Source organism: Necator americanus, chromosome X, assembly GCF_031761385.1.
Source record: "Necator americanus strain Aroian chromosome X, whole genome shotgun sequence".
Taxonomy (NCBI): domain Eukaryota; kingdom Metazoa; phylum Nematoda; class Chromadorea; order Rhabditida; family Ancylostomatidae; genus Necator; species Necator americanus.
The window spans coordinates 16,417,078-16,435,388 of record NC_087376.1 but is presented as its reverse complement, the minus strand read 5'-3'; the positions used below and the strand labels follow the sequence as shown (position 1 = coordinate 16,435,388).

General features: G+C 41.4%; 4 protein-coding genes across 6 annotated transcripts; 2 read left to right on the top strand and 2 right to left on the bottom strand.

The window, feature by feature from the left end:
- Positions 1-3,290: 3,290 nt before the first annotated feature.
- RB195_023535 (uncharacterized protein) lies at positions 3,291-4,917 on the top strand (the record flags this gene model as incomplete). The annotated part of the gene is made up of 4 exons (XM_064211010.1): positions 3,291-3,361; positions 4,484-4,545; positions 4,682-4,799; positions 4,902-4,917. 4 exons carry the CDS (start codon positions 3,291-3,293, stop codon positions 4,915-4,917), a joined length of 267 nt encoding a protein of 88 aa, XP_064066891.1.
- A 5-nt stretch (positions 4,918-4,922) lies between these two features.
- Positions 4,923-5,356, top strand: RB195_023534 (uncharacterized protein; the record flags this gene model as incomplete). Its single annotated transcript, XM_064211009.1, has 3 exons — positions 4,923-5,000; positions 5,094-5,166; positions 5,229-5,356. 3 exons carry the CDS (start codon positions 4,923-4,925, stop codon positions 5,354-5,356), a joined length of 279 nt encoding a protein of 92 aa, XP_064066890.1.
- Positions 5,357-7,636: 2,280 nt separating this feature from the next.
- On the bottom strand, positions 7,637-8,488 carry RB195_023533 (uncharacterized protein; the record flags this gene model as incomplete). Of its 2 annotated transcripts, none has more annotated exons than XM_064211007.1 (1): positions 7,637-8,488. In XM_064211007.1, the coding sequence occupies one exon, from the start codon at positions 8,486-8,488 to the stop codon at positions 7,637-7,639; it is 852 nt and encodes a 283-aa protein (XP_064066888.1). The 2 variants fall into 2 exon arrangements, with proteins under 2 accessions (XP_064066888.1, XP_064066889.1); XM_064211008.1 differs by having other exon boundaries at positions 7,637-8,284.
- Positions 8,489-8,723: 235 nt separating this feature from the next.
- On the bottom strand, positions 8,724-10,284 carry RB195_023532 (uncharacterized protein; the record flags this gene model as incomplete). 2 transcript variants are annotated; one of them, XM_064211005.1, is made up of 3 exons in its annotated part: positions 8,724-9,423; positions 9,585-9,742; positions 10,054-10,284. In XM_064211005.1, 3 exons carry the CDS (start codon positions 10,282-10,284, stop codon positions 8,724-8,726), a joined length of 1,089 nt encoding a protein of 362 aa, XP_064066886.1. The 2 variants fall into 2 exon arrangements, with proteins under 2 accessions (XP_064066886.1, XP_064066887.1); XM_064211006.1 differs by lacking the exon at positions 9,585-9,742 and having other exon boundaries at positions 8,724-9,416.
- Positions 10,285-18,311: the final 8,027 nt, after the last annotated feature.

Below are 18,311 nucleotides of genomic sequence, written 5' to 3'. Positions count from 1 at the left end.
AATTTATTCAGAAAAAAAACGCTTCAAATAGTATAACTACTCTTTCAAAAACAATTATTTTTTGATAACAGTGGTCGTGTATTTTGTTTGTCAACCTTGTGAGATTTTACAGATCCTACGTTGGAATCAGTAAATTACTTGGAGCAACTCGTACACCTTAACATCTGTTATGAGCACAAGAAAATGGAATAACGCTCGAGTTCTTGTCCAATTAAATGAGATTGTCACAACTGAAATCTCCTTTTTATTTCTTATTCTTATTCTTATTACTATTTAATTTCTTTCTTATATTATTATTATTTTCTTTCTTTCTTATTTATATTATTTTTATTATTATTTATTCTTATTCTTATTACTATCATAGCTACATTTGAAAAAAAAACTCGCAAGAAAAGACATGGGTAAACTAACTATAACAAAGAAAACGGCTGCTGTCTTGCGAGTGCCTGTTGTTTCGTAGAAGGCGTAGTACTGTGACCCAGATTCCAATATGGATATCATTGTACCTGTGGCGCTTATATATCTCGTTACAGAAATCACCTTAACTATGAATGAAAATACCATGTTAAAATAAAAGAGACGTACGAATCATTTAAAAAAAAACTGAATTTTCGTTTCAGTTAAAGTTTGGGATGAATCTCAAGGACTTCTTCAGCAACTGCACTTTCTCTGTACCTCCGTCGTCGTTTCTATCTTGCAACTCGGAAATATTCAGTCATTGGTTCAACAATCAGGAAAATATTATAGCCCTGCTTGCTCTCTTCATTCTTGTGCACGTAAGCAGAGCAAACAACATAGCTTTTCTCTCACTTTCGAAACGGCCTTGTGTGGCAGTAGTTCTGATCGGGATCGTGATCCTAAGCTCATAGTCTGTGAGTCAACCTCAAGGCCATGTAGTAAAACTATTGATAAACTACTGGCAAGGGACGGTACTAAACAGCATATGTGAACGACGAAAGGAATAACAAAAGTGTACAACTGCGAATTCACTGTATGCTGAATGGTTGCAGCAATATCGCATGTTCGTAACCTATTTCCGCTGGCTGCTTAGTCAGCTGCCACCGAGGTTAACATTTTCTGTCGTTAGAGATGCCAAAGTTTTGAACTGCCTTAATGTATGCCTTGAATTTTCAAAATATTTTTTGTGGCAAAATATTGTACCTAATAATGCGAAAATATGCTTGTCACAGCCTTTCTACTCACACGCATCGCAGAAATGCAGGAAATCCCAAACAACGTTGAGTGTTCTCAGTTGTTTCCTACTCAACCTATACCTCCGGAGCATAGCCCTGCTTTTGCATGTAATAGTTTATGAATGATAACATGCAAAAAGAATCACCGGTTGAGGGGTAAAGGGGCGGGGAAACTTCCTCCCTTTTCTTAGTTTGGAAAGAGATTAGGGAGAGGGCTATTGAGAGACGCTTGTCTGATGTCCCGAAGGTTAATAAGCATTTAGAAATTGGGCTGCGCAACCCACTACAACATCGTCATGACCACAGAAGCTTATCCGTCCCTCTTGCACTCTTTCAAGCAAACACCCCGCCTATTCTACCGCCACAGCTCTTGCGATGGGCTGTTAGAAGAGAACCAAAAATTAAAAGAGTGTAACTTTGTAACACAAAAACACCTGCGAAACAGCAGGCATACAAGGGATCTCGTTCGAAAATGCGGATAAAAGTGTTTATTCTCCTTATCCCATTTGTAAAATCCTTCCTCTTGCCTTCATTTATGTAACGCATTAGGAGACTCACAGAATCTTCCATTTATCGGTGTTACACTACATTTCCCCGGTATTTTAGATTTCTAGGCGCTTCTTTTTTGCACAACCAGCCCAATAAAGTTAGCTCCCAGCCCCATGACTTGGCTCAAAGGATGACTCCTAGTCATGCATTATACCCAAACGCCTATTTGGAAGATACAGAGACATGCGATTGCCAGTCATGCACTTCTTAGGTTATATTGGTTTTGAGCATACGATAAATAAAAATGAACTGATAATACGCTGTAGAAAACAGAGAGGAGTTTAATCCAGATGAGAGTAGATGTTTTATTCCATAAAAATACAAGTACAAGCAACTATTAGAGTATTTCCCATGCATTTTATAGAGTCTATATTTATGCAAAAATTTGTGTGAAAATCTACACAAGTAAGTGTTTGTCCCGTAGCAATTATTGCCCGACGCTGGTGCACCATTTTTTCCCCAAATTTCACGCTCTGTCGCGAAACCATATGCTTTAGAACCCGTCCCACTCTACTTTTGTTCTGCCGCCGATCCGCAAATTTGGCGCTGTTTGATCCATCTGAATGCAGTGGAGTAAAATTATTCATACGACGTAGAATTGATGCAACGGCGATAGAAAGCAGTAAGGTGAGGTGAGATGGGTCACCCCGCATTGCGACGCGTGGTCACCATAAAGCAGTAGGATGGAGTGAAACTGGTGACAGGTTGTCAAATTTGTATGTCAGCACCAGAGAGCAGAGCAGCGGGGTGAAATAAGTTCCGCAGCATATGGCCTTGAAACATAGCGTGAAATTTGGATTATTGGGGCTGGGGCACCATAGCGTTTCTCACCCCGACAGCCGACATAATCATATCAGGGTATCAGGGTGCGAGGTAAATGTTAAGCGCAAAGTTGCCACCAGGCCTTCTGTGTTCACTAATCAGATTTCAACTGAAAACTTGAAGTTATTAAAGTCCCTAGATATGCCCTAAACAATATGTCACCTAGTTAGGTTACCACTGTATCATGATCATGTATATTAGGTTACCAGTGTATCATGATCATGATGTATCTGATCATTTCTTACTAATTACTTTTTTGCATATCTAATAAAACTCCTCTCTTTCAATTTACATATAGGTTATTTCTTGCTTTCTTGCTCCAAAAAATCGGGATTAAACTCATTTACACATTTATTTCCAATTAGAAGGGATGCTCAAATTTTTCTACAGCTTTCTCAGTTAGCTTCGATTTTTGACATTAAGAATGTTAACAGGATTAAAACATTGGGAAGGGTTTCCTCTATGTTCCTTTTTTGAAAGTTCTCAACTTTTTCGGGAAGTGAATGAAGTGTTTAGAACCGTTCTCCAATGTAAAAGTAAAAGGATAAAGTCACTGGCATATCAATCCACTTGGGATGCTCCAACGCGTTTTACTGGAATTCGTAATCGGTGAGGTTTTGGAACGAGTGTTGTCCTATACAATGACTTGCGGGGGCCAGCCGATGATCAAGTCAGTGTTTTTATCCTCGCAGACAAGTCTGGTACCAATTTATCGACTCCGGAGGGATGAAAGGCTTGGTTTGCACTAGGGCCGTCTCGAACCCTCGACCGTGTGGATACAACGGACCTCTAACCGAGTACGCCACACCCACCCACGTTCTCCAATGTATATCTATTTTATTCATTTTTGATTTTTGAACATTTTTGGGCGGATTTTCGAGCATGCCGTGGTCATGTCTCGGCAAAGCAATTATCCATGGTACGCATCCTAGGGAGATTTACCTTTGTTGGCACCTAAACAGCTGACTCTGCATACCTTCCGCTAATCACACGCTGCATCAGGATATAATTTACAAGCTACTAAATTGTTTTGAAGAATCAGATATACCCACTGGAGTTTCGCGATGTGAGGTGAACATGTAACCGTACCGAAGAGGGAAAAACTACGTTAAATATGAGAGAAGGATGTATTTTGTAGCCTCAAATTACGTATACGAAGATTTTTGTTAAAAACAGGGAACACTCCAGCTTTCAATATTAACAGGAAAGAAGATCCTAACCTAATTTGTTCCCTGACAGAGGGACATTCTGTATCTCTGACATCTTGAAGGAAAGAGTTTATTTGATTTTCTTTCTGAGACTTTCTGAAGGCAATATTTAGACAGAACTCGCTCCCGTTCCCTTATTAGAACATCACAAAAAATAGCATGTACTTTTAACTACATATTGTACTTGTTTTTAAATTTTATCGGTAATTTCCACAACACACACCGTTCTTCTTTACTTGTTTCCTTATATCTGAGTAGTTTTTCACGTCTCTATGGTCAGAAGAGCATCTAAGACGGTCTGTATCTCCATGAATGACTGGAGCGTGGCTTCGTCGAGTTGTGTTTGCTTTTCCCCCGGCATATCAACTGGACACGTAACGTCCTGGGGGCATTCGCGGATAATCCGCAGGACCCTCTCTACCGTTCCCCTTAAGTAGTAGCTACACTTTGTGTGGTTTAATATATGACCCCTATCTTTGTCAGTTTGCAGTGTTCAATTATGAATATCACATATTGTGAATATATCATGCTATATGATGACGGGCTTAGTCTTTCACGTGTGTGTGTGCATTCATTCACTCATTCACTCTCTCTCTCTCTCTCTCTCTCTCTCGAGTGCACTGAACACACCGAAAGTGAATTCTTCAGCTCCGTCTTGCTTGCTGTCTTGTTCGCGTTTTGAAGAACATCAGACACCTGATTACTTTGAAGGGAAAGATACAGAAGGAAACCTCAAGGAAATTTCCTGTTAGGAAAATATTCAAAAAGATTAGGTAAACAGATATTACTACCACACCACCAAATTCCAGCAGTGTTCCACTCTAAACAGTTACCTTGCTTGAGTTATTCCTTTTTAAGTCTTGAAAAACGCCTGTTTCTGAAATGAACTAATTCTAACATTCATTTCAGAGATTTCGAATGTCTCACTTGTTCGAACTGTCGACGTCATAAAAGTTGTGAAGAAGTTCATACATATTAAGCAGTTCCACTACGACAAAAACGAATATTTTATCTTTGATCTAACAACGTAGACCTTTAAAACCGAAAAAATAGTGAACTGCTGTGAACGAACAGCAAGTTTCAAGAAGTACATTGAACAACTATTGTCTTGTCAATTGTCTGATTTTAGTTCGTTTTTTCGGTAGTGTGTATGACATTACCAGTCCCATCTGGCTGTTTTATGCCCATCTTTGTCCTTGGAGCAGCTATCGGTCGGCTTATGGGAGAGGTGTGTGAGGATTTTTTGAGCAAAAACGGTCACTTCTATGAAGGAAACTTCTTGACAAAGACGTGGATGATATGCATGAAAGTTCGATTCCAGATAGTTGCCATTGCGTTCCCATTTGTACTGGGCTGTGCTCAAAACATTTACCCTGGAGTTTATGCGGTTGTTGGTAAGTCAATGGAATTGTTTGCTGCTATGAAAATCTCGAATCAAATGAACCATACGTTTTAGGTGCGGCAAGTTTCTCTGCCTCTGTCACGCATACAGTTTCTGTGTCAGTGATGATATTTGAAATTACAGGACAACTGCATTATATCTTGCCCGTAATGGTAAAAAGGGAAGAGTTTGGCGAAACTTAATAGACATGAAAACGTATTGTAAATAACGCACATAAGACAGATTGAGTTTAAAGCAATGATTGTGAGTCGAAAATGATTTATTTTCCTTCCATATGAAACGTTTTTACGCCTTTCAAACTATGCTCGTTAGGCTACGAAAAATTTCGGTAAAGTTCCGATCAAGTGCCAAGCTTTATTGGATCCTTTTTCTCTTATAAAATACTATTAATTTAAACAATGCGTCAATTTCAAAGCTGTACATAAATGTCGCAAAATTCTCTCAGGAACTCCGTCATCCAAAAGAGGTAAGCTTGGAAGTCATTTTGCCAAGTGGAAAAAAGTCCACAAAAACGTTGCTGCCGCTTCTGCGGGAGTTGCATTAAGAACAGATTTATTCTTGTAGCAAAAACATCATAAGTACAAAAAGTGCTGACACCTTTACCTTCATGTATTTATATTGTATATGTGTGTGGATTTAGTTCCCGCATTTACACCTTAATCGTTGAGATTTGCCCACAAACTACGTCCCCTTGCTTACCATAAACCACTACTCTAGTGGGTCTTTCGATTCAGCCACTGATTGTGTCAATTTTACCGAGTTTCTGCTGCTTTTGCCATAGACACGGCGGTAAATAACGAAAATGTCAACTTCATTGATCTAATGGTTTTTGTGCACTTCCCCTGTGCCAGGTGAATATGAGCAGAAATTCTTGCATATGAAGACTGCGGATATAATCATTCTGCACAAAATATTAACCTTCATTGAGTTCTATGGAAACGACTCGTGAGCTTAACACATTACAGCGCCTACCCATCGGTAGACTCCAACCTTGAAATCCTTCCCAAAGCTAGCTTCATTTACAACAAACATGAAAAATCCCTTCAGAAATTTGGAGGTGTAGGTACTTGTGTGGCTTGCTGGCTTGTTGTCGGACTATCACTTTTAGCATAAGCATTAATGTGAGAAGGCATTGCGTGTTTACGAAACATTTAAAAATCAGATCATAAAACGATCCATGAGTTACCTTAACAAGTTCGAAGGTCCTGGAGGTTTTCTTACATAAACTCATCGTGTACCGTGTTTCCAATATTTCCAATAGCTGGAGCTTCAACTCTTTCACGATTATACAATCGCGACGGGGCCTCGCAAGCGCATCCATATTGAAAAGGACTATTGGATTGCTCCGGGTTATATTGCTTACTAAGCGACTACACCAACATTGTCACATGACATGATCCATTTGTACGAAAATACTAACTACCTCGACTTTTATGGTTCGGAAGTTTTATAGATATAGTGCTTCAATCAAGCGGCAGAAATTACTGTGATTTACTGTGTTTTTTCTACATTGCGGACTAGTAGTGCTACTCAGGTCGGCTCATAACGGCTGCCATTTCCGTAATTTGCGTCTATGAGGCCTCTCCAGGTGAGGTTTCTAAATGGCAGGAGAGAGATAAAATAAAAGTTGATAAATCGACGAAATTGATCTTAAGACTCCACTGAGCCTAATGAAAAAATGAATGGAATGCACAAAAAATAAGAAATCGACTAATTCAGAAAAAAAAAAGATCAGCATCTTCGTATTCGACTGTCTTTGAATCTCGGCATGTTGAAACGTAGTTTTTAATTGATTTCCTTGAGCTATAGCCAAGATTGGTATTGATCGTCTTTATTAAACAACGGCTAACGTTTCGGCGTTATCGCCTTCGTCAGAACCTGGAAAATTCGAAGCCATTAGTGATTTATCCCCTCAAGTACCTCATCACCCTACAGAAAGCATCCAAACGGTAGGCAAACTCAGACAGCAACACATTGGCTAGTACTTACCTCATTAGCTAGACTTGTTAACGCAGCACACCACCACGTACCAAAACTACGAGTCACAGAGGTTTTATATAGGGACCTCACGGCCCACCCCGTAGATCAAAACCCGCATAGGTCTTGATATGGGGATAACTCGTTTGTGATCGCAACGCACTCATCCTTCTTGTTCATTTTCGGACTTTTAGCGGTTATCGAGAAGGCCTCTAGTGTTCTGCGTGCTTTGATCTCGGAGTCGTAGGATAATATACGAACTTCTACCTCTACTTCGGAGTTTGGATGACATATTCTACGGTGTGCTCCAAGTGGGGTGAAGATTTTAGATTTTGCGAGTCCATCTAGATGCTCCTTGACCCTAATACACAGTGGACGTCCCGTTTCCCCTATATAATCGTCACCGCACAACCTTCACGTGATACGATACACTACTCCTGATACTATGCAATCACCCTCTCTGCCATACGGGCAAACCACGCAACTCAGTTGGGAGTTGTGGTGAGTCGATCACACGCACGATCACGTATCAGCTGACCTTCAATGTTTGCTGGAGGTGTTTCCACAACCCTCACGTCATTCTGTAGAACCCCTTTTCGTAGACAGCTCCGTGCTGCTTTGCTCATATCATCAGATATATAAAATAAACAGAAAGGGATCTTTCCTGGGCCATCCACTACGTTGGATCTTCGAGAGGGATGTCGTGCCTGTCGGGTAGCACCATTTCCAGCTGGGTACCCATTGGATATTGTTCCTTTATGGGCCACATTTATAGACCATGCTTTTTCCTGGCTATTCGATGAGACTCTCAAGTAAATGTGCACATTCAAGAAAGCCCACCAGTTGTCTATCGGTCTCTCCCTTGTGAACTTAATGTGCAGGCACTGCTGATTGAGAAGATTGAAGCACGCATCTAGTTCTGCTTGTGTTGAGCAGACGACGAAACAATCCTCTATGTAACGATAATACAGCAGTGGTTTTCGGTCTATTATAGGCTTTTCGATCTTGGCCATGAAAACAATGGCGAGAGTGGGTGCCAGCCTTTGTCCCATAGCTAGACCTCTAAGTTGTCGGTAGTACTGTCCTGACCATCGGAAAATAGAGCAATTCAAGCATTCGTTTATCAATGTCATGATCTGCCTAATGCTTAATCCGTACATGTTCAATGAAGCCTGGCGCTGCGTGAGCAGTTCGTGAACAGCCTGCATCGCTACATCGTTTGAAACGTTCGTGTAGAGTGACGTAACTTCAAAGGTCTCTACTACACATTCACGCTCAAACGAGGTACTGCGGAGATGTTTTAGGAAGTTGCTAGAACTGCTGGTGGGCAGGGACATATTTGAGCAGCTGATTTAGGATTATGTTGAGCAGCAAGGAAATTCTATCTGTGGGGCCCCCGATACCACTAATGATAGGTCTCACTTTAAAGTCACGTGGATCGTTCGAAGTGAGGCCATTTTCAGAGAGCTTGTGAGTTTTGGTTAGCGTGTATAGGACTGGACATGCGGGTAAGTCGTTCTTGAGACGCGTAATAAAGTTTTTTGGGAGCCTGGCTGTTCCAGCTGTTTCTACTCAAATCCTATTTAGGCGGCGATATTGCTTTCTGAACCCATTGGCGAAGGATGGGACATATAGATTGTCATCCTCAAGATGTTGTCTCGTTATCGCCTTGTCTAGTTCGCGTGATAGAACAACAAATTCGCCTCCCTTATCACTAACGGAGACATTGATCTCTCCAGCTGTAATAAGATTGTGAATCTCACGTAGGCCTCGGCGTTGCGCGACAGAGAGATTGAAATTTACGTGTTTTTTTTTCGAGAAACGCCCCGAAACGGAATATACCGATGTTGCGAACACTCGAAACCTGTTGTCTACCGTGGGGTTGGGTTCAGGTGGTTTACACATCATACGCGGGAAAGGTATGGAGGGTAAGGACACTTGCTCAGCTATTCTGTTCTCTTGCCTTCGCTCTTCTTCTTTTGCTCCCAGTCGCAACCTATCATGAACCAATTGGAGGCCGCCCACAATCTTGCGTGATACCTCCGGACTTATTGATTGCACAGGCGCGAAACTAGGGCCGAGATCCAAAACGGAAAGCGCGTCAGCTGAGATGAGTACATCGCCAATCACAGAAACACGAAATGAACTTTGTGCACTGTTCTTATTAGCAATGGTGCCGTTGTGATCTGCACATACAGAGGTAGATTTAACAGATTTACTAACCTTCTTATGTTGCTGATGGTCTACTAATTGTCTGAACTTCTCCTGTAGTCTAAATTTAGCGCTAGAGCGAATATAATCACAAATGGACTTTGACTCACCCACTATTCTCTTTTAAATGCGTTCCGGCAGAAAACGTTCACAACAATGTTCTTTATACACACTTCTTAAGCAAAGAGAACATGTGATCCTGTTTTGCCTTCAATGCCATACGTAGGAGTTGTTGCTCGATCTTCTGCATCTGCCGGCTTTCTTTGGGAACACCGCTTATCTCGTGAAGTCGCTTGTTGATTATAAAGTTTGGAGTGACTTGATATTCTTGGCAGCGGCGGAGAAATTGGATGGTCTGCCTTTCTGAGACGATCTTTTGCCTCAAAGAAAGGACTTCTCTCACCAGTCGAAAACAGCTTGCTGTTACCTCTCTGAGTATTGCCCATGTTCGACTCTCTTTGAATCTCGGCATGTTGAAACGTAGTTTTTAATTGATTTCCTTAAGCTGTAGCTAAGATTGGTATTGATCGTCTTTATTGAACAACGGCTAACATTTCGGCGTTATCGCCTTCGTCAGAACCTGGAAAATTCAAAGCCATTAGTGATTTATCCCCTCAAGCGCCTTATCACCCTACAGAAAGCATCCAAATGGTAGGCAAACTCAAACAACAACACATTTACTAGTGCTTACCTCATTAGCTAGACGTGCTCTGACAAAATTAATAACATTAGTAACTGTCTTAGCGTACGCCCTTGGCGTATCGATATCATCAACCAATATCTTCAAATGCCATCGTAAACAAGATTCATCACGATCCATAAGCTTGAAGTAGTATCGATCACATTCGAAGGACAACTTGTATGGGATGCTGATAACGTCAAATACCCATTGAGAACAAGTTACTTGAGAGTTCACAGTCATTGAGAGGAAAAGCCGCGTGCCAAATGGAAATACATATGCATGAAGGCATACCACGAGCTTTGGGAGCCAGGGCGTGGGAGACATCACTCACGGACTATGTTCGTGGTCAGCATTGTTAATTACCCTCAGGAGTGGAGTTCCTTCCGTAATCAAATGCTATGAAAGGAAAAATTCGACCATCATTCCAGGGAATGTGCTACGTCTTCAACAAACGAGCAGCATTCCATGTTATGCAGTGAGCCGTTCCAAGAACCCAATTTTGAGGTACACATGGTCTTTTATCGTATGTGTGAATTTAGACGGACAAAGTACACAACAAAGTCTACTATGATGAGAGAAATCAATCAAGTTGCGGAGGCTAGATCCATCGATTTAGTTTGATTAGAACTCCTAGAACCAAAACATATGGACACAGGATATATGTACCCAGGAATGAATAGATTGCTTGAAATGCGGGATGAAGCTCAGACATTCATGAAGTATAGATTATTGCGAAAATTTTTTAACCTCACAGCTATATTTAGTTCCAAAACCTCTGGGATCTGCATTATTCAATTCTAATATCATATTTCAACGATGAAGCCGTCCGACGTTGATAATTTGAAACGTTTCTCCTAAAAATTTACGAGGAAGTATTTTGTTGTGGCATGTCTTTTGGCTTCCCTAACCGAGGCAATTTTTTTTGTTATTTTTTAAACTTACAATTTTGCTGTTTCCTTTTATTTAGTGTCACATTTGAAGCTTTTCAAAGGGTTATCGAACGTGGTATTTCTGTAAGACCAACAACATAGAGAAGTTCCTGATCTTTGAGATATCTTAGAGCGCATAATTATTCGCCAAAGCTACGAACAATTTTCGTGCGATAAAATTGGTAGTTTTTGCTCATAGTTTAACGAAGCTGCTGTTTCCGTGGCTTCCTCCGAATGATTTGAAAGGTCGGCTCTTTTGCTGGGAGGACGAAGGTCAGTTAACAAATTTACTACTAAGGAATTCTGCATTCTTTAGTAGTAAATTTGTTATTCACCATTCTACAGTTTTTTACTCTCTTTTTCACTCCATAGCATCCACTAGTGAACTAAAAATGAAGTCCCCGTCATAGAGCGCTCAATTGAAAACGAAAGAAAGAACTCGAGAAGAGAGGATGCAATCCTACGTCAACAGTCGAAGATTGGAGAGTCTGCCGCATTTGCCAAGCTAAGTAAAATCAGGTGGGTCGGACACGTGGTGCATTTCAACAATAATAAACAGCACAGAACCAGAGCAGTGGGCAATTAAGTACCACGCGACACTACAGGAAGACCGCAATCCAACGATCAGATTTCTCTACAAGGCCCATTGGGACAGTGATGGAAGCCATAGAAATGGGTGGAGTCCATGTGACGAAAATTTCTATGATATAAAAATTTTAGAATACTAATTTCGCTAATTCGGTCTCGTTCTCTTGAAAAAGCAGATACATTCGACATTTCAAATTATTTCCTACAAACCAAGGAAATAGTAGCATCGTTAGACTACAAGAAACCCTTTTTAAGCTCGAAGAGATGGATGTAACGCAGTTGGTAAGGGGTCCGCTGTGGCTGCACGGTCGATTATTCGAAACAATCTTAGGCCAACAAAGCATTCATCTCTCCAGGGTCGATGATTCTGTAACAGAATTATCTTAAAGAATAAAAACGTTGACTCAATAGATAGACTTGTAACCACAAGTCATTGTATGGGGGCACACACAAGTTCATAAAAAAAAAACCCCAAACGATTCTGAGCTGAGGTTAGTGTCGTTGGCGCGTTTCTAGCGGCCTGTTACGCCAGACATTTTATTTACGTAGCTGCTCGTAGTCAGCGGATATAGCAGTGTCGTCTAAAGTATTTAAAATGCCAAAAAACGTTTTTATATGTTGTTGCACAAGCAGAAATGACACTTTGTTCGGTAGCCCAATAAGGATAGAAAATAACGTGTCTGGCGTTAATCAATCCGCTTGAGTTGCGCCTACACGATCAGTTCAATCCAGAATCGTTTGAGGTTTGGCTTATGCAATGACTTGCGGTGGCTAGCCAAGTTGTCAAATCAGTGATTTATCCTCTTAGACAACTCTGGTGCCAATTTGTCGACCCCGGAGGGATGAAAAGCTTGGTGATCACTAGGGCTGATTCGAACCTCCGATCGATCCTGCAGAAAGCGGAGCCTCTAACCGCTACACTACTCCCGCCCCGGCAACCCAATATAACAATTAATTAATCATTTATACTTGAAGTATAGTACTAAATAAGAGGAAGCAAAGAAGTTGTAGCTTATACCGTAAAAATCTATAATCTTGTTCAGCCGGAAAAGCTGAAGGTGAAAACCTCCAACAGCAATTACTGTTCTTGCAGATTTTTTTTAGTAGAGAATACTACTTAAAGTACCAGTGTCTTTCATTCTTGGAGCTGAAAAATGATGTTCCAGTTGAATAGTGGCTATACCAGGGGCTTCCTAACTATACCTGTGAGAGGTATCAAAGTTTTACAATATTTTATACTTTGGGAGTGCGTAACTATCATTCTACAATTCAAACAATCTGCTCACGGAAAAAGATCGTGCGCTTTTAGGACGCAATTCAGTGTGTCAATCCTGCTAGTGTGTATTAAACGGCTATTTTTCAATGTGCTTTCGATTTAAGGGTCCGAGTCAAATTCAATAGATGGATCTCGCTTTCACAAATCTACTGCTGTCTCCATACTGCAATTAAAGTGTTGATTTGTCCGTCCCGCTCGTCCCTCTGTCCATCCAAGTTCCCAAACATATTCTAGGATCATATGTTCCTCTAGTGGCTAATTTAACTATGTATTTCGCTGCGTTTTAAATGCTGTTTATTCCCCATACACATCAACCGGAAATACATGGGCGAATATGTAGTGTGCAACTAAACTTACAAAATAATATCTGACGCGGAGGCGAACCAAAATGTCCAATAGCCTTGTAGCAGTAGTTTCTGATGAGTGAAGATGGAAGACGAGGAAGACGTAATACATCGCATAATGCGCTGATGAGTTTTTTCCTGTATTTCTTGAAATTGGGATCAAAGACTAGAGGTAACCGACAATGCTGATCACGAGTATACGTACGTCGTAGAATACCCTCTTCCGACGATAATTTCATCAGTTGTCTGTATTCGAGGCGCAAATCTGTCATTTAGAGAAATGGTTTCTAGAAAGCGACGAGACATGCATGCGCAGAGGCTCCATCAAGTCGTCGACAACTGAACTCCCTTCACTCGAACCAACTTTCTGTCGGCATTCTTTGCAGCTACCGCTCTCAAATGACGCTGTCGACAGTCTTCCAAAATCTTTATTGGTTTAAGCTAAGGGTTCAATTCCGATACTACATTACAACAACGTGTTTTTGCCTTCACCAACCTTCACCTCAGTTACTGAAAAGCCTCAAATCGTCATTCTGCTTTAAGGTGCAACCACGACCAAATATTTGTATGGTAAATTACGATGTACTATTTTGTAGAGGGGGAAGGTGTGGTGTAGCGGTTAGAGGTTCCGCTTCCTGCACGATCGATCGGAGGTTCGAATCCGCCCTAGTGCTCATCAAGCCTTTCATCCCTCCGGGGTCGATAAATTGGTACCAGACTTGTCTGGGAGGATAAAAGCACTGACTTGACACATCGGCTAGCCACCGCAAGTCATTGTAGAGGCCAGTTACACGTTCGTAAACCTCAAACGATTCTGAATTGAAGTGAACGTGGGGGCGCATTCCAAGCGGATTGATTAACGTCAGAAACTTTATCCTTTTATCCTTTTATTTTGTAGGAATTTTCGCGGTGCGGAATTGTTCATGATTTCACAAATTTCACAAAAGGCGGAAGGATTCCATCCCCTCTGTTTAAGTAGGAACAACCCGTGTCTTGCCGCTGATGTCTCCCTCTGTTTGGAAGTCGCCACTTAACAGGAACAAATCAAACAACGAATAAGATCCATTTCTTCGTTGCGAAAAGAGGTCGTATTTACTGTAATCTTCCCAGATGGCTTACTTCTATGCAAACGATCAATGGCAGTATGGAGTGCTTCGCAACATATAGAGTTCACACCGCTGTTTTCGAGAAATCGTAGATAAATACCCCTGTCAGCAGATTCTGAAGGATAGTTGCTGCCGCCGTCACTTGGTCGCGTTTCAACAGAGTAAGGATTTAAAACATACCACAATGAGTCGAAGATTCGTTCAGGTGAGAAGAACATGCTGTAAATGGAGTGGATGAGACAAAGCCTCCTAAACGTACCTAAGGCAGCTGCAATGAATGCCGTCGGGAGGTTGGTTCAAAGGAACGGAACGGAAGTTAAAGGCATCACTCCACGAATCTGAGTTGGTACGGATTTCAGGTGGAGTTTTCGTATACGGGATCGTAGATTAAGTAGAGGGGGTGAATCCGGCCATTTCTTCCTAATTGCCGTAAAAAAAACGGTCCGGCAGATACGGCTTCGAGCGTTTTCTTTCTTTTTTTTTTATTTTCCACAACGAGTTCGATTGGAGCGCCCCAGCCGTGTGCACACGCCGCATCTTCTTGGCCGTTTTTTTTACGCCAATTAGCAAGAAATGAACGGAATCACCTACCTCTCCGTAATCTACGATTCCGTATAAGAATACTCCACTTGAAATCCGTACCACCTCAGATTCGTGGGGTGATGCTTTTAAGGCAACTGAAGAAGGCGCAGCTGCAGTTATCGACAAGTTGTTAGTGTTTGTGCCTATGCAAACCTAACATATCAGTGATTTCAGTGGAAATTTTGCAAAGTATTAAACATATGACTAAGTTTCGAAATGGATTTTTCTTGTGTTTACTCACATTTTTCTATTTTCAGAAGCCTTTCAACAAACAGTGGATTGTTCGACATAGATTTTAGTTCTCTTCTAAAGGTTCTTTTTTTTGGAAGAGTGGCTAAACGTCTCTAGATCCAAACCCACATAACCGTTTGAAAAGTAGAGTAGAAGGGTAGGATGTGTATTTCGTTGACTTTCCCTTTTTAGGGGTGCGGTGGCGGTTAATGTCAAGTCATGGAGCACATGCATGCAGGTGTGAGGCTGTCACAGAGCCCAGCGTTCTAAAAAATTTAGAATTATATTTGTACCTATACTTACAGTTAGCTATTATGTTTGTGTTTGTTCACTGAATTTTGCTATGAAGAAACTGTCGACTATTCCAAATTTTCATAAAACTTGATTTTCCCAACAAGGCCAATTTTTTTGGGAGATTAGAAAACCGCACCCTGAAACTGGTTTGCTTTGAAAGAATTGGTGCTGGTCATTACTAACACATCTCGCTGTTATCCCCTTCGTCAGAGCGTAAAAAAATCAAAACAATCGTTGCTTCATCTTCTCAAATGCTTCACAACCCTAAAAGATGACATTCAAACGGTTCGCTGAATTAATGATACATCGACTGCTGCTTATGCAATGTATTGAAACTACTACCATAGAAGACCAGCTCGTACTACAGCAATTGATCACACGGGTTTTTATAAGAGACCCTCGTGTCCCGCTACGTAGATCCGCTGAGGTGTTGATGGGACTACATAGTGGTTTTGTGGTCGCATTGTGCTGGTTAATTCTGTTCATTTTCGGACTTTTGGCAGTTAAAACCAGATATATCATTTGAAACTACAGTTGCAAAGTATAATCAACATTTCGTCCAAGTTGTCTCTTCTATCCAAGAAATGGAGCGAAAAGAAAACAAAAGACTTTTTTTTCTGGGCTACTATGTTGATGAGCAATCCCCAATATTGATAAAGTCAAAGCATCACATTCTATTTCCTGGTTGAAAGTCGTAATCTGCTGGATTTGTTCATTGGTTACGGTCTAGAAAGATCATTTCTGTCTGTTCAATTGCACCAGCTCCCTATAATCTTCTAGATGCTGTTTTTGAAAGTTGACTCTACACTGCCTGGAAAGAAATCTTAAATCGGCTCTTCAGCAAACGATCCCACCAAATTTACAACATTTCAGATCTCCGTATTACTGTCCAATGCAGTTTGCGCTTACCTGCAACCTTCCTTTTTTGATACCATTATCAAAATCAGACATCTGCCTTTTCTCCCCGATATACCTCCCACGAACAATATGTGAGTTTTTTGTTCTAGTATTCTCAAAGCCATCGGGCTACACCGGTTCAACCCAGCCTTAATCTCTTTACCCAAAAATAGTAACAACACACTGATGGACAAGAATCTCTTTTTGTCCCACTCCTCCAATTTGTATTAATAAAGAATGAAATTATCATCACGTTATATGCTATGTTTATTTCTTAGTAGTCAATATCAATGTACTGCATTTGTAGGTTTTATGAGCAGTGAAGTGGACGAGAGAAGTGATAAAGATAAAGGTCTTGCACCACGGCATGTTTTAAAGGAAGCAAATCACGAGATAGACGCAGTACGGAAACCCCAGAGAAACCGCAAAGTTTGGGTTGTGGATTACGGAAACAAGTACGGTTCCTCCCAAATAGGTCTAATTGTCGTAAGAAAATGGCGTGGAACATGGCATTCTTTTTCACAAAAACAGTTGCAACGCAGCACCCTTGTGCACGCACAGCATCCACGACCAAGCGGTCGAAGGTTAATGAGTTCACCTCTGTTCCAGTAAAACCAATGGGTAGGCAGCTGAGAGGACCGAGACGTATACAAGGGGACGTGTTCTGAGGTACTTTTTGGGAACAAACGACGTTCCCTCAAGGTACTTTAGAAGATTTTTTACGACCGTCAGGAAGGGATGAGCGGAAACACGTTGGTTTCCGCAATCCACGACCTTAACTCTGCGGTTTCCCCAGGGGTTTCTGTAAATTTCGAGACACTCTACCTCTAAGTAGGTGTTTTGGTGTGCATTATTTCTGTCAGAGTACGATGGGAGTAACGCACAAAAGAGTACACATACATACGCAGACGTGCAATAGGATGCAACGCTGCGGATGCAACTCCACTGAACTCGTCTCACTTATTTTTGGCTTTAGCGCACCAGTCTCTTACACTGATGGACGCTCTTCACTGCTTTCTGGTGCCAGCGTACTATCCTGGCGGGACCTTCTCACTGCGACAGCTACTGCAGACGGTAGTTATCATGTCATACTATGTTATCAGGCTTCTGAGAAGCGGATAACAGAGTGGAAATCAATAAAAATATAATCGGGAAAAGAGTCACCTATAGTGGTTCGGCGCCAGTTGTTCGTTAGTTTAGTCGCCACACATCGTCGCGGACCACCTTGGCACAGCACGACCACAATCACAGTGCCACCCTGGGCAATGAAAGGACGTTTCCAAACTTGGGTAACTGAACCTTTATCGTAGAAATAATATGCATAGAAATGCGCGATTCAGTATAGCACGACGAACGTAATGAGTGAAGACACGTATAAGTACAATGCGAGAAACCTAATAGGAGAGGAAGACTGAGATGGAAACCCAAGTGAGATTAATGCTATTGTAAAGGAGATTCCTCCTATACCGATTATGGTTCAGCTGGGAGTTAGTGGAACAAGAGCTCATAGTTACACCCACTATAAGACAAATTCATGGAACAGGAGCTCAGAGTTAGACAACACGACAGGACAAATCAATGAGACAAGGTCTATAAGCTAAGCGACACTACAAGACAAATCAAAGGAATCCAAATATAAAGAGAAAACCAAGAATCAAGGGCATTGTGAAAGGTAATTTCGAGAGACAAGAGCTCAAAACAGCACAATACAAGATAAATTAATGGAAGTCAAATTTGGAAGCTGATTTATGGCGCACTCGTCACTGCGAACACTACTGTCGTCTGTATTGGTAAGTCGGCGAGCTTTTCTTGAGATAACAGAAAAGCGATTCATGGCGCCTTTGCAAAGTGCATCCAGGACGCCGCAAGGGAAACGCTCCCGGTTCAAATACCGCGGAAAAGTTTGCCTTCGCATATGCGGAGACAAGATCCACGTACAATTCTGCATGTGTCGCCCGCAGCACTGGCGATTTAAATCAGGAAAAGCGTCTTAAAAGGAAGTTGCGTCGTCAAGTGTAAC